Consider the following 16,825-nt stretch of genomic DNA (forward strand, 5'->3'; position numbering starts at 1 on the left):
TAAATGGATGCAAGAGTGGCTAAGTCTGTGTAGAGGGGCTGTGACAGAATTATAATGTTGCCTTTTTGCCTTTCTTTGTTCCTCCCTTAAAGCATGGTTCTCTTTTGGTGGTTTTGTGGGAGAGTTTGGTTTGTTTTCCCAAGTCATATGTTGTAATTCTTTTTTCATTCTTCTCTTGTGTATTAAGAAATAATTCTGAATGTGTCAATTTTCATTTTTCTTTACAGGTTCTGCCCAGTTGATATTTAATGTGACAGATGTTGTTGAAAGAACTATCTGTAATAAAACTGTCATTTTACCTTGCTATGTGACTAACCTAAAGGAGAACAATGCATCTGTCATGTTTGTTACGTGGAAAAAACAAGGAAAAAGAATTTTTTCTTTTGATGGAGGAAAAGTGGAATTTTTCAAAGATCCAGCGTTTTCATCAGCTAACTTAGTATCTCAAGCTGATTTACCCAAGGGTGTTGCCTCTTTAACGCTTAACAGTGCAGAAGCAGATGCTGGAAATTACAGTTGTGAAGTAACAGAATCAAGCAGAGAAGGAGAGACAAGAGTTGAACTTAGAAACCACACGGGTGAGTTGCCTGCCATTGTTTTAGAATCTGCTGGGAGAGGAAACAAGCAAAATCTTATGGGAAAGAGAAATTTAATGTATATGACAATGCATTACTTTAAATTGAAAATACAAAAAGTATAGCGCCCAGGCCTTCTAACTTGAATGCTAATGTGATCTATTTGTGGTTAAGTCATGGGGAACTGCTTCTGTGGGAAAGATCTGAACGCATTTTTTTGTTCTATAATGTCTGAAGATCACTTTCAATGAAATCTGTGCTTTCCCACATCTTTTAGATGATACAGTTGGTGATATTTTTCTGCATGCTCATAATTGCACTACATACTGCAACGTATTCCTGATGTCTTAGTAAATACACTGAAATGTATACATTCATCACAGTGGCTGCAGAGATCTTTTCTTTGATGAATTGCATCTAGCAGGCTTTAGCTATGCTGGAAAATTTACAGATAGAACTAATACTGTAAGAGCTCTAAAATTTAATCTGAAAGTATGCAGTTTTCCAGAGAGGCGGAAAATGCTGCTACAGGATGGTAACTTTTTAATGGTTGTCTAGCATTAAATGCCTAGCATTAAATGTCTAGCATTTTCTTCAAAAGACTACATTAAACTAAAATAATAGTGACTAAGTGATGAATTTCTCATTTAGTGAGAAATCCACTTTGTGGCTTTTACCTTATCTTGTCAGACGCAGCCCATGTGCTCTAGCGCTTTAGATGGGGTCTGCTGTACATGTGCAGTCTGTCTAGTATTCTGCAGAAGGGAGAGTTTCACTGAACATATGTGTGTATTGTTCATCTGTTCTGCATAGGAGACTTGCTCCTTCCTTCTGGAAAGCTGCTCAGAAGCACTGAATATGTTACATGTGTGTAGCACAGGCAGTCTTACCACTGTCGAATTGTCCTAGGACGTTTTTGCTATTAGTTTTTGCATTTGTCATTAAATATTTTTGAAGCTCAAACAGATGTTACGTGTGTCCTGCTGCAAGCAGCTGTGTAATTCGCAATTGGGTCTAATTGTTGAGTTAACCATATACACTGCAAAACAAATGTGATTCTGAAATGGACTGAGAGGGGCACAGCCACTGAAAGAGTAGAGTGAGAATTCTACAAAATCATTCAGTTGTTAGAACACTGCAGAAACAGGAGAAAAGGTACAGACAATTTCCTTCTTGTAACTTCTTCCTCACTCAGCCTTTTTGGACTGTTTTTGCTAGTCAGTGTTAACCATTAGAAGACAAAACAAGGCTTGAGGGTGTAGTAGAATCAAGTCCCGTTTGTGAGTTTTATTGTTTTATTTTTACTTTGTTTAGAATTTAGAAAGCGTTATGAAGACTACAAAGCAGGAAACTGATGTAATTTTTCCAATTTCATTTTCTAGTTGACAGTTGCGACGAGGAAAGTACCCCAACACCAAAGGAAAAATGTGGTTGGTGAAGATTTTATAGTTGCGAGGTCACATTAGGTTTGAGAGTATATGCTAGAAAATGTAAAATTAAGTCTTATGTTTAAGGGTTTAGCTGAAGTTAAAACAGTTACTTGTTATCTCTTTAAATTCCTCTGCTTAATTTTTTGCTGTTTGTTCCTCAGTGCTCTAGAGAGACTCTTGAGGTAATAAGCTAATAGAAGGAAGTGTAGCAAGTGAATTTTGAAAAAGGTTAGTGAATAATGGAAATACTGTACCAATCTTCACACTGTCATTTCTGAGCAATGAATTCATGCTGTCACTACTAATATGTTCCAAGTGATGCTTTTACAAAGGTAGTCCTGTGAGAGCCAACTGTTCTCCAGCTCACTTTGCTCAACTCCTGAATTCATTTAGGAAGTGGGTAGCAGAGTGAGCAAAATTTATATGCTAGTTCCCTTGTCTTTGGGCACACTTTCCTGTTCAGTTATCTTCACAGGAGAGTGACAGGTTCCATGTTGCATGCTGAAGTCCTATAAGATACCAGGCTTCATGGCTGCTGCTTTTTTTTCTTCTTTTTTTCTTTTTTCTTTTTTCTTTTTTTCTACTTGTAACACTTGGTAGTGTCATCTGGAAGCACTACAGAGGAAGTGAAGCTGCTTTAGAGTCTCGGCTTGCAGATACTTTCAATTCATTGATGATTCTTAGTTACATTTAATAGCTTGGCTGGTATTTGCCTGTAGAATTCGGCTTATCTAGAGAATGGCAACTGTGCATTGAAGTTACTGTTCAATATTAGCTGCTTTTTTGAAAATGCATATAAAGCTAAAAGTCTTCCTTTAAACAATTCATTGAATTAGGCTTCTTTTGCTGATAAGGAAGCTGGCAGGTACTCCTCCAGTAGTGTGTTTTCTGATTGCCTTGTATTCATGTTGTAACCACAGTATCTTCTATGACCCCTTGTGGGGGCAGGAGGGGAAGAGGGAAATTTGTGAATTTAAAACTTCTCAAGGTATTTGCCTGTCATTGAAAGTTGTGAGGTATTGCTACCTAATTCCAGTTTTTTTGAGCTGCAGATAAAACTATTAAATATGGAGAGTAAGTGCAAGGAGTATGCATCTAGATGAATATTAGAAATTTATTTGGAAGCAAGTGTGCAGACAGAGGAACACTGGCAAGTATAATGTAAGAAATAGAGACTTTGGATTCCACTGAGTGAGTCTAAATGTAGTTATGAGCAGAGATGCAAGAATCAACTGCATTTTCTAGTTCAGTGGAGATATTTTCAGAATTTTACGTTGGAAGGTGGCTCACACGGTCTTAGAGCACAAGTGACTGAACAGCCTAAGGCATCCCAAGATGCACGGGGAAAAAGAGCTAAATGGATGATGGTGGAAAGGCCTAGAGGAAAATGTGTGATTTCTAAAATTAACAAAGCAGTGTTTCCTTCTTACATATAGGTTAGATCCTATATTCCTCATCATACATATGGATTTCTTCAGGAATTAGAGCAGTTGGAGGTAGAATAGAATAGCTAGGGAAGCATCAAATTGGACTCAATATCTTGCCCAGCTTCCCTGCTTAGCCTAAATACATTGCTTTTCTGTTCTACTTTGCTGTTGTGGTTCTGCAAGCTAACTAGCTTGTACTGCCACGCAAAGCTATAAACATACCCTCTGCTGCAGTGGAGGTTAAGACCTCCAGTTTGGAGAATGTCAGTGTAACTAGAAATACAGAAAAGATAGGTTGTCACACGTAAGATCAGAGTGAAAAATCCACAGGTAGAACTCATAGCTTTCTTAGCCTATTATAACTCTTAAGGCTAACTGTTACATACAGTATTGAGCAATCTAGAGCATAACATAAAAGGAGCAATAAATGCAAAGCTAACAAGCTCAGGTTTTGTTTTCTTCCTACCATTCTTCTTCATTTATTCTCTAGGATCATGGTTCGTTCTAGTGGAAAGGGCTATCATCATAGCGTTGCTGATCTCGGTTATTATTTTGTGTGCAGCTCAGTTAAGTGTTATTGGTAAGTATTGACTCTCTAATTCTTTGCAATTATTGATTTGTCCTAAAATGACTTGCTTGCATAAAGGCATCCATGTAAGATGAAAGATGGTGCTTGCATTTAAAAGATGTGTCATAGAATTGATCCAGATAATACACGGAGGAGTGGTATGTCTGCTTGTCGAATACCTCTGTTTGATTTGCTCTGGAATCCTCTTCTGATCATCCACATTGTGTTACGTACGTTCATTTTTGAGCTTGCTTTTGGCAAGTCAGTGAACACCATGGGAGAGTTCACTCGTATACAGTTCTCAAGATTGTTATAATAAGCACTGTTATTTACAGGCTTGGTCAGTAAGAGCACACTAGGCTACACTCTTTTGTGCTGCGTAGTCTTCCATTTCCTTTTCAGTGAAGCTATGAAAACACAACTCTGGCTTAGTGTTTGCAGAGTTTGGGACCTTTGAACTGAAAAAAACCATGACCTCATAAAAAAAATGTGTGTTTTCGGGTTTCAGTGTGCCACGTAGTGCCCCAGTCACACAGTGTAGATGCAGGTGCTGTGTTGAAGGGGGTCTAGCTCTAAGCAGTGAGATCTGGGCCAGTCTGTGTGCTTGCTTGGAGGCCAGGGCTTGCTTCCTGAGGTTAAGGTTTTTAGTAGCTGTATGTCTTTGTAGGCAAAGGTGTGAGATGATGTGTAGCCTAAAGGGACTGTTTAGAGCTGCTCTGTCATGTGGTGATGTTTCTGCTGCCAGTACTGGTGCAAATGATGAGCTTTTTTACATGTATGTAATTTTGGTGGGGTATCATTGATAATGTCTCCTGTCATTGGTTAGAACAAGGAAGCTTTTCTTCACTGTTGGTTCACCATAACATTGAATCATTAGAAACAGAAACGTGTCTCATTTTATGGTCATAAAATCAATATTAGAGAAGGATGATGCTCTCTTCTTAATGTAAAATTGTTCGTTAGCACTGGTCGAGTTATCATTTAATACCAACATAAATGATTTTGTTAAATGTTTTTAGAGGCAATACATTCACCAGTGTCAGACATCAGATATTCTTTATACATTGGGGTCCAACATCTATGCATTGTAAAGTGTGCTTTATGTCCTGGTCTTTCAGATGGTTCCCTGTTGAATTTATTATAATTTATTACATCAGTCTTTGAGGTTTTTTTAGTCTTTTTCAATTTGTAGACTTCTAAAAAAAAAACCAACAAAACCCAAACAACCCCAAAAAATTCTGCTTGGACTTCAGTCCATAAGAAATGGAACTCAGAAAAGTGCACTCAGAGTGATTTATAGTAATCACATATGTATTCAGCCATTTATATATAATTTCCTTTGTTACCTTTTCATGACTCTCTGAAAGTAGTATGTGACTCTTCAAAGGTCCATCCATGGTCAGAAGTTGGATGTTAATATATTTTTTTAAATTTTTTTATTTCCATAGTGTCAGATTCCTGATTTTCATTATTGTTTATAATGGTTTAGGAGTGTCTGATATGTTCAGGAATTGTCATTGGCTTGCATTCGTAGTAGAACTTTAACATTTGTAGCATTTTGATAGGCAAGTAATAGTTGTCCTGAAGTAAGCATGGGTACAGCCATGGAGAAGCGCTGTCATTTTACGGAAGTAAGTTGAGCCTGCTTGGATTTTCTGGCATCACTGCACTTTATTGCAAGGTCTGACACCTCTGTGGAGAAAAGTAATCATGCTACCTCTAACTTAATAAATGTGGATGTACTTACTGTTTACTTTGTATGGTTCACAAAAAAGTGAATTTCCAGTATAGATACTGTGGAAGTTTTTAATATTACTACTATTCCAAATTAGCTTTTGGTTTCAATGACATTAGTACTTAATAGTATGACTGGGATCCTGTTGTGTTAGGCAATGTGAATATAATGAAAGATGGAGTTTTAGTTACAAGAGAGGGATTCTTTAAGCCTTCCATAGATAAGATACTACTAAAGATTTTGTCATACCTGCCCTCTAGAATATTTACTGTATCCTACTGATTTTTTTGTGTGTGCTAACACAGTGCATTTTAATTCTATACATGCTCCTTGTTTGTTTGTTTGTTGTTGTTTTTAAAGTTACTTACACTATTTGTTTGTTCTCTACCAATTTCAATATGTACTGAGGTTGTTGGTATATTAATTTTCAGGCTTGAAGCAAGAGCTGCTGTTTTTGTGTCTTAGCTTTTAGCAGTGTGTAAGGCAGAAACAAACAGTGCTTATTATGATACTGTATTTGTACTGTTCCTTCTTTTCCAAAGACTACTAAAATGCTGCTGCTTTGAAACCCTCCACTGGTATCAACCATTTCTGACATGGCAGCTATTTATCAGTGTGGTTTTACTGAAAATTAATCTTGTCAATGGCTTCTGGATATGTAGGCCATCCCATAACAACTGATCCTCAAAGCATTCTGGTGAGATGGGAACATCACCCTTTCCCCTAGGGGATGGGGGTGATATGCCTGAGCTCAGTGTCATGGGGAAGAGAATTAAACCTGGAATTTCTAAATCCCTGCTTGACGCTCACCTGAGTGACAAATTCACTGTAACTTTATTCAAATGTCAGTAGTGCGTGTACTTGAATTAACCTGTACCATGTCCCAGAGTTATTTTGGTAACATATCACCTAAATTGTATGGAAGGTAGAATTAAGAATTTGACTAGAACACCAATGCCAGGTTTCATTTATCTGTGTAAGCCATACTAACCATATCAAACAATAAAACCAACTGAAATATTGGTAATATATATAGTCTAATTTTTTAGGAGCTTGTTTCTTTTTTTATGACAAACGTCCTAATAATAAAATCTGAGTATTTTTGTGAGAATCTGCATGTCTTACTGTTTTCCTCTTATCTGTTTTGTCTTTAAGCATTAAAATATGAAATCGTACCTCAGAAGAAAACGGTCACTATTACAGCAGGTATCATCATCGTAGTTTCTGCTGTTGTAGGCACTATTCTTTTTGCCCAAGGTAAGTGTATTAAAATTGCCTTCCTAATTTAGGGGAATGGAAGCACAGATTAATCTCTTCCATGAGTAGTATGGAAGTTAGTACCACCTATTAAGTGTCATCTACTAATTTTAAAATGAAAAAAAGTAAATTTGTAGAATTACAACAGAAACAGCACTGTGGTTGTCAGGCCCTCAGATGATCATGGGGAGATATAGACTCCAAATTTATTTCTATTTTCTGTCTTGCTACCTTGAGTGAATTTTAGAGGCTAGGAGTGACTTCTGATGCTTCAGTGGGATTTTTTTTGGACCCAAAAAATCCTGATGATACTAACGATTTGCATTTCTTGCTTTGTGGTTTATTCCAATCAAGGATTTCTGTTTTACTAATTTCCATACCGCTGTTTGCAGATGGCTATACTGCACAGAATCAAGCTGGTCTTGGCCTAATTGTAATCCCTGCTGTGATTGTGGTACTGCTTCAATACTTCATGTTTGGAATGGGTGAGTATTTACTCACTAGCTCAAGAACATACTGATAGAAAAACTGAGCTCCCTTCCTTCCACCCACCTCCCCTAATCTATAATTTGCCCTGCAAACTATTTTCATTTTTATAAATAGGTGCTATGATAGCATCCTGGATTCATGACCTTCCTAGTATCTCAAAACAAAAGTTTAACCTGTGTGTGCTTCAGGAAGGAACTATAAGTTTCCTGCTTGAAAAATGAGATTTAGGGTAGGACATCTGAGTGAGTCCTGCTCTTCCTTCCTGGGTCATGGGACTAGGATGAATAACTAATTCTCAGAATGTGTGTGTTTAGTTTTTTCCACTTGTGGTTTGTTTACAGGTTTATTTGTATATACATCTATTTTTGATTGTGTGCATATACATATAAGAACCCTGAGAGACTTGCAGTGACTTTGTCACCAAAGTCGGGAATAGAAAAGCCTCTTAACACCAACATAGCATTAAGAAGCAGCCATTCTTTATTCAGTGTTGGGTGCAAGGGGCATGATTTACACCAAGCTTTTATCCAAGCTCGCATGACTACTGGCACTTTTCTTGGCATATTTATACACAAAAGTTTAAGGATTGCCTAATCTAAGTTACAGTGATTGGTAGAAATTCAAATATAATTATACTACACTTAAACATCTGCTGAATCATTCTTGGATCCAACTGTGCTTGCGTACAGGGGGTCCTTTGGTGGTCTCTGGTGGTCCCCTGTGGCTCTGAAGAGGCATTCTTGCTGTTCTTTCCATGAGCTCCGAGTCCTTCTCCCATATCTTTCCTGACCCCGTAACTTTTCCTCAGCTCCCTTATCTTAGTCCCAGGCCGTGTTCTGCTGGTTTATCTGCAGTCCTTCAGAATGTACTAGGATGTATCTGTACCAGGATGTATGTGTCACAGTTACAAAAATAATCTCCTTGAGTGAGTTCTTGTTTGAGGCCCCTTACCACAACTTGGGAGTTTTGTTATCGCACTGGCTCGCTGAGCTTAGAATATAGGAGAATCTGATTTATGGCTTTAGATGAATGATCTACCTTTAATGTCTCCGTAGTTAAACTTCAAAAATTATAATTTGTTTCTCTTTCTGTCTTTCCCAGTTTTCGATTGTCTGCCACAAGCAACATTTGCTCTGATAGGTTTGCAGGTTCTTGGTTATATAGTTGCTGTGGTTGGTTTTGCACTGTGTGTCTCAGGTAAGCAATTTCTCTTCTGTCAAATTATTTTTACTTTTGACTATACCTGATGGTTATTTGTAACACTAAAATGCTGTAAAAATGCCTTCCCCCCATTGAGCGTTAGCAAGTAACATCCGTAAAAGTACTTTAGTACTGCTGTGTTAATGCATTTTTGTCTGGTGAAAGAAGAATAGCCCAAGGGCAGTAGTACTTTATCAGTTTCATTAGTATGACTATATCCAGCATGATGGCATTCTATGAGCACTTGCTTTGGAGGGAAAAAAAAAGTTAATTGTTTTAATTTTGCAACATTTATTCCCCTTAAGAGTCATTCAAATCCAGCATTGACCTTTATCACAGTTATTCTTACTGAGGCCTAAGGTATTCAGAAACTAAACTAGAGTCATAATAATAATCTCATGTTCAGTGAATAAATCAGAAATTTCTAGTTAATCTCCACTTGTGCACAACTGATAACAGAATCTCTGGGAAACCGATACCATTGAAACAGCCTAAGAGGGCAAATGGTGAGACAGTAAACTTTGAAGTGTTCTTGGACTGTTTTAAGTCTGGTTGTCCCATGCCTGCCTTCCATCTCGCCCACTAGAAAATGCCACAGCAGAGAAAAGGGTGAATTTAGGTCTGGGCACCCTTGGCAGTATATTTAGTACTAGTGTACATACCCATGCTTACTGGAAGTACTTTATACTCCTGATTTATTGTTTTGTAGAGACATTTTTCATTTTAATAGTTTTATTTGATGGGGTTTTAAGAAAAACTAGCTTTCCTGAAAGTGGTTTCTAAGGGTTTGTCTAATCTGGGTGAAATGATAGATCTTTCAGTGGAGCTATGCTTATTGTTTATTATTTACAGAAGTATTGGTAAGGAGCATCTAAGTGTTGTCAAATGTAATAGTAAAATAAAATGATGTGAGATTTCTGGTAAAGCATTAATCCTCTGGAGTAATACTAAATGGAGTATGGTTTTATTCTGCTCTCAAATGGAAAGTCTCCCTAGTTTTTCAGGGTGCCCTTTTCAAAGATCATACAGGGCAGATGTTATTTGTATCTCTGGAAGTTTAGCTAAATTACCCTAATTGTCAGCAGAAACAGCTTATCCAAAGTTGAGCTCAGTTGTAGTGACCCTGGGTCTCTGGAAACAGAGATCAGAGAACAAGAAGTTTCTGTAGTGAACTATGGTGAGGTTGTAAAAAAAAGCCTGTGCTTGCTCGTGATATCCCTGAAAACATGGAGCGTTCCTGTTACCTGTGGTGGATTTGCCTCAGAACTGCCCTCTTATTCTGCTTCCTTCTTCCCTTTTCTTACCCTGTTTTATCAGTAATAGTATTACATTCAGTAATCTAATCTGCAATTATAGTTCAAAACAATTGGGACTGAAGATATAAATTTAAATTTGAAATACAATTAAAGATAGAATGTTGTCAGTTGCAGTGAGTGACAGTAGAATAGCTGAACTGTAGTAGAATAGTACAGCTGAGCAGGATAAATCAGTAAATGCCTCTATCCTTAGAGAATGTATACAGAAAAAGAAAGATGCAAACGTAGGTCTGGAATAGCTTTGAAAGAGAAACTAATCACATCTGTTTTTATCAGGTTTTCTTGTAGTATTCAGTTATATATATGAAAGTTTATGCTTTTACTTGTGTCAGATGATACAGTTTCTTTTATCTTGTTTTTAACAGCCTGTCCTCCGTTACATGGGTCTGTTGTGATTGCTGGCTTAGCTATTATGGGTATTGCAACTTTGCTTAGTCTGGGTTACGTGTTTATTATGGGTAAGTAGCGCCTAATATTTGGCATTATTTTTTTTTAGCGCTTAAATATTCAGAAAAGCAATTTTCTCTAGTGTACTTTTCAGAGGTAGACTGCTTATTTGAACGTAAGGTGTGATTTGAGTTATGTAGTTTAAGAAACTAGTAAAAAGTTCTCCATACGTATTTGCTTTGTTTCACAGAGCTTGTGGAGAATCTTGAGTAAAAAAATTTAAAGCTTATCATAATAAACTGTCTTGAGATCAACACAGAGAGGTTACTTAAGAGTGTTTCAACTGTAGGACGGATGTTGCTGTTTAAGCTCTGCATTTACACAGTTGGTTAGCTGAAGCTTAGAGCAGAGAACAAAATGATTCCAAGGATTCTATACAGTGGAGTATGGGATGGTGCAGACATAAACTAGTCAAAGTAGGAATTTAAAGAGGCAAAATTTGCCTACAGATTTCCACTGGTTAGAAGGAGATTAAAATAAGAGCAATTTGAATGCACACCTTTGTTTTTAGTGAATCTTGTATCTTCTTACCCTTAATCTTAAAAGCCAGGAGCAAAGAATAGCAATACTTTTATTTTAGAAACTGGTCTGTTCCCCAGATATCAAATAGATTTGTTTCAAGCTGTGCATGAAGGCTTTTCAAACAGCTTGTTAGTTTGGACGCAGAAGCATGCAATTGAGGATATATTGCTTCCATGCTCAAGCTGATGTGTCTGTAGTCAGCGCAGTCCTTAATCTGCACTGAACCGTGCAGTCTTGCAGGTCTAGTATGTGTACACCATGTGTGGGCATGGTCAGAAATAACAGACCCTGAGAGAGGGAGGATTTCCGTTAAAGAAGAAATTAAAGCAGAATGCCCAGTATTTGGTACCTGAGATAGATGAAGATAAGTCAAAAATGTAACAAAGGTGAAGCAAGTCTTTTCACAATGACAAAAGTAATTTTTATTGAGCTTGGAGTACTTGTACAGGTGACTCTGATGCTGTGTGCTAATGGTCTGCATAAATATTGCGTTTCTAGTTTAATTATGCTGGCTGAAGAAGTCAAATGAAACTGCTAAGGTAGATTCCAGCACACTGAAATAAGCACAAAGAGTAGTATGCAGCATAATTCATTTTTAGAGCTGAATCCATGAGTGGGACAATTCACAGACTATACGTGATAAAATAATTTAGTTCCTAAACAGAGGAGTGCTTAGAGGTTTTAAGAATTTGCATATTGTCATATTAAGTAGTTTTGGATAGAGGAAGTTTCAATTTTGTGTGTTGCTACTGTTCCAGTTTCTATCAGTAGATATTTTTGTTTGGTTGATCATGACATTTATTCACCTGCCTGGTTACTTTTTTGTAATTATTTTAGGTTCCAGCATGAAAGATCATCCTCGTCCAGGGGTAAGCTTAAAATTAATAAATTTGGGGTGACTAGATGGCTCAGGGGATTGTAGTGAGATACTGAACCTTTCTTCACTAGTTCGAATTCAGACCAGGTTGGTAGCAAGCAAAAGTTCTGGCTGTGTAACAGATGTCTAATGTTGAGTGAGTTGGTGGTCTTCATTGTCCCTATTGAGTGTGTCTCTAGTACTGTAATTGCCACTGTGACCTAACAGCTACTCCAACTGTTGTCCCCAAATGGAGTTTCAAGGGCTGTCGTAAAAAGGTGGTGGATGTGAAGAGAAGTTTGGTGTTTTTACAATGTGCTCTTTCGCTTGAATTTGTAAAGACCTTTTGCTCACCTTAATGAAAATGCCTTTTCATTAAGATGAGTGCAGAATACCATAGATTTTTTTTTTTTTAAATCTAGGTGGCTTATAACAAAGACTTGTTTTTTTTTTTCCCTATGGTCTTTTACACCAGAACACTTTAATATTCTCTTGAATTCCAAGCTATACATATGCTATAGCCTTGATCTTTTTTTCTCTCTTATTTTCCTGTAATGCCCCTTAATTTGATGAGACCATCTGAGAGCAGAGGGTCTGTCTTTAGATCACACAGAACAAATGGAAAAGCACTTTGGTTTTTGAAGGAGGTTTTTCAGTCAGGTGTTCTTTTTTTTAATTCTGGCATAATCGTTCCTATAAGAGTAATTTTCATGGACTTATGCAGTGCCGGATGTTTCTGGAGTTTTGCAGAAGCAAATAGAGTCACAAAATATTTTTTCCTTGCTTTTCTCATCCGTTTTCATCTTAAGGAATAGTATTTCAGAGGATTGATCTCTTTACTTATGGAAGGAATGTAACTGAATGGAGTTTAAAAAAAATAAAATAAAAAAGATTCACAAAGTTCATTATGTTACAAAAATGGGCTGAGAAATATATTACAGATACATTTCTTTCAAAACAGTCTTACCTTTGTCTAACATGGTCGTGTTTACTTGTAGAATGGAAGCAAACAGGACAAGAGGGGATTTTTTTTTTTTTAATTTGATGTTTGGTTTAAATAAGCTTTGAAATAGAAGCCAACGTGCTAAACAACATCCTTTGTGAAATTCTGTTCTCTTTATGAGCTCTTCTCTTCACAAGGTGGTTTTTCACTGCAGCGAGGATTTGACAAAGAAATAGCCACACTTACATAGTAGTGAACACCATGTTAGTCTCTGAATTGGAGACAGGAATGAAATCAGAAGAAATTTTTAAAACTTAAAGGTCACTGGAAATCTCAGCCACTAAAAATACGGTTCTTGCAGCTGCAGTTAGTGGAGTATCAGTTACAGAGGAATTCCAGTACTGTAATTTGTGCCCATGAACTTATAGAAGTTACAGAAAGGACCTAGTGGAAAATAAAGTGGGTTAATATGTTGCTCATTTCCATCAAGGGCTGTTCAGTATATATTGATGTACTTTGAGGCAATAAATAGGGGTGAAGTAATTTTGAAAATACACTTCGATTCTGTGTAATCTAAAGACTATGGAAACCTTAATATCCGTGAAGTGCTTAATTCTGACACTGGGGCACACTTACAAAATTATGCTTGTTATTTTCGTGAGTCTGAGGGAGAAAAGGTGCATATTTTGAATTCTGCCATCTTAACCAATTACTGATTTTTTTTTTCATTTTTTTAAATGTTTCTGTAGATTGCGTGTGTTGTTTCTGATGACTGTCTACCAGACTAAATGCACAACCATGGTGTATTTCCTTTTGAGGACATGACACTTGATTGCTTGGCTACTTTTTTTTTTTTTTTTAAATCGTGCTGCTTTCTTACTAACCATTGATCAAATCTCAGAAATAATCGAATTTTAGAGCCTCAAAGTAGTATCTGCTTGTCTTTTGCTGCCACCTAGAGGTATTTCATCTGAGGAAAAATTTACAGTAGAGGAAAAATAATCTGGAGAATGCAGTTACTGGTTTAAATTTTTTCAGGACTCTAGTCATTAATTGTATTAACGCTCAGCTTTCTTCGTTTTTGTAGAATCACTACTTACTGTATATGTCAATTAGAGTAATTTAACTGTGGCGAGCCAAAAGTAAACATGAAGGCTTTTTATACATATATATATTTTTAAATGTTTTGCAGAAAGCTGTAGAAGAACCACTAAATGGTAGGTGACATTCAAGGCTTATCTTCTAATTAAGGGATTAATTACAGAACAAGGTCAAAAAGTAGTTGTAGTTCTCAATACAAGAGCCCTGTGATGGCAAATGGGTATGTCAACTTAGATGACTCTGGGAGTCAGTAAGAGTTTGATCCCTGGATGAAATTATGCCTGCAGCTCCAGACAACTTGTTCTGTGCTACTGTGCTTGCTAGCCAATGGCATTGTGTGACTGTTTTAGGGCAGATCTAATATCTCAGGATGTTATATCAGCACTCTTTGCTTTGCAAAAAGTCCAGCTTTTAAGAGGAAAAGAGTTGTTAGTTGAAAGTTGGTTTAAGTTCTTCATGAGCATTTAGCTTGATGGAATGGTTACGATTATAGCAAAATCTTTCCTTGCCGCTCTGTTCTTTGAGTATTTCTGTGGGTTGGAGCAACTCTGCCTTTGTGTTGGAATACTCTGGTAGCGCTTAAGATGGGGGAAATTGACTGTGAGAAAGGGATGACTCTGAAATACATGGTTTTCTGCTATTCTGTTCACTAACTGGCATGCCAAATAGTAGCAAGTTCCAACCCAAACTTTAGAATTAATCTGAGTATTAAATATGAAGCATTTCTTTCTGTCTGGCTCATTACTAATCCATTTGCTTGGCTTTTAAAGATGCAAAAGGAGTGATGTTAGAATGATGGTAAGTTCGAGTATATCTCCAGATATTATTTTAATTAACATGTATTTGGGGATTTTGATGTTTAGAATTACCTAGTGATGATGAAACTTGGAGGGCAGGTTTCATGCAGGTGCTGTTTTTATTCAAATTATATTTCACTGAAAAGAAAGAATACATATTTTTCTGTATCATACAGAGGAGGAGAATGTGTATTTATAAGCAGTGAAAATCTATTAAATAGTATGTTTCTGATCAAATGTAGAAAGTCAAATATTTTATATGCTTCCTGCATGCTTATATAGTATTTAAGATGCATGGACTATTTCTTTTGGTGTTTTTAGTTGGATTTTTGTTGTTGTTGTTGTTACTAATATAACAAAGCCTTCTTTATGTATTTAATTGATGATCGCCTGTGGAAGTTCGCAGGAAAGTAGTTTAAATGTAGACTTTCTCTCCTCCTCCCCTCCTTTAGATCTTATTTAAATTCTCTGGGTTTTGCTAGATTGTTTGTGTTCCTATCAGATTTCACTCTTTATTATTTTCAGGGTTAGATAGTAGTGTTTAAAAATGAACAGAACTGAACCACATCTTAATAAAAATTAATAACTGCTTAACTTCAGCATATTTTTGTCAAACCTGAATTTTGAACTTTAAGATGTAAAGGTGCAGGCCTTCTGCCTGTTGGTTATGTTTAAAGATGTACCAAATATGCTAAACAAAGATATGTGCGTTGCGGTGTCCTGGCTTAATTTAAGATTTAATTTCAATTTGAAATGTCCACAATGCTGGGATTAGTTGTTTCTGATTTATAACTGCCTGTAAGATTGCAACACTGATTACATGTAAATAGACTCCTAATATGTAATGAGCCGTGAAATGAGAGAAACTGTATTAACTTGACCCAGTATTCCTAAAAGGGGAAAGCCAAGTTTTCTAAGCTGCTTGGTTCCCACAGCTCATCTCTTACCCATCAGAAGAGAAACAGAGTTTGCCTTGCCAGATCGTAGAGAGCTTAAAATTTAAGTTGTCATTGAAGAGCTTAAATTTTAGATTAGATGCTCAGGTTTGAAGACGAAAAGTTGTTTATTGATTCTTTTCTGTTCAGAAGCTGTACTACTTTTTCATGGGATTATGATAAAAGAGCACTTGTTGGTGCTATTGGTACTTCTGTTTCTTCCTGGGAACTGAGCAATCTTAGCCTAGCACTAGCCTGACCCTTAGCCTAGTATTTCTGCATCGAACTGCAACTTTTTACTGGTCTGGATAAAGAGTAAAGTAACTCTAAATCTGTTAATTTACTTGAAATATGTTTGTATCATGCCACCTCTAGAAAGCATGAATTGACAATGCGACAATAAATGAGGTACTAGTTAGCCCTACTTGGAAAAAGGTAGCAGCCAATTTTGAAAACAGGCTTCCTAACAAATACCGTGTACTGCTACGTTTATGTTGTTTGTGACTACTGCATGATTCATCCAAATATGTCATGGCATTAGTTTCTAAACCGGTAAGAGTATAAGCGCTTTTGCATTGATAAAATATATACCTGTTAGTTGGGAGTGGAAGGTCAGTCCTGCTTTAGAAGTGGCTGTTGCTTGTCACAAAATGGCTCGTGAGAAACAGCCAGCATTAGGGGTAAAGAGAGGACAGGTCAGACAGCTAAGGCTGGGAGCCTACAGCTTACTCCAGCTGATGAGTTCAGCTCCAAGGCAGTGTCCACTTTTGTGTTGTAGAGAGGCTGAAACATTACTTGCTGTTAGTAGCACTCTTTTCCACTATTTGAGTGCTATGCATGCTTTCAAAGTTTGAAATAAAACGAAGTCATTTTTTTAAGCTGTAACTTGAGTAGGCCGCACGAAATGTTGCTGCTCTTCCTAAACAATTTTTTTTTCTTTTAATTCGCAGAACTGCAGAACTATGTGATATGTGAAAAGTACACCGTTGTTGATACACCGTGGCCTTGAAGATGCACTACTCAAAGAGAAGAAATTCAGGATACTAGTTGTTTTGCATGTGTGGCAAAAGTGCTTTGGATATAAATGATATAATTTTATAGTCACAGCAGCTGTAGCGAGGAACATGTGTGTTTGCCCACATGTGATCTTTATTTTCTTTTGTTATGATATATATGGTATGGTTGAGGGTGAGAATAGAAAAAAGCACTGTTTGCCCACTACAAGGT

The 16,825-nt window shown here is 36.9% G+C and overlaps 1 protein-coding gene across 1 annotated transcript; it reads left to right on the forward strand.

Annotated features, from left to right (window-relative positions):
- The first annotated feature begins 235 nt into the window (after positions 1–235).
- CD47 (CD47 molecule) lies at positions 236–16,607 on the forward strand. Its single transcript, XM_010183018.1, has 10 exons — positions 236–578; positions 1,958–2,005; positions 3,923–4,012; positions 6,891–6,992; positions 7,385–7,477; positions 8,583–8,678; positions 10,363–10,455; positions 11,804–11,835; positions 13,958–13,982; positions 16,549–16,607. The coding sequence occupies exons 1-10, from the start codon at positions 341–343 to the stop codon at positions 16,605–16,607; spliced, it is 876 nt and encodes a 291-aa protein (XP_010181320.1). The 5' UTR covers positions 236–340.
- Positions 16,608–16,825: the final 218 nt, after the last annotated feature.

Source organism: Mesitornis unicolor, unplaced genomic scaffold (genome assembly GCF_000695765.1).
Source record: "Mesitornis unicolor isolate BGI_N332 unplaced genomic scaffold, ASM69576v1 scaffold40444, whole genome shotgun sequence".
NCBI classification, from domain to species: Eukaryota; Metazoa; Chordata; class Aves; order Mesitornithiformes; family Mesitornithidae; genus Mesitornis; species Mesitornis unicolor.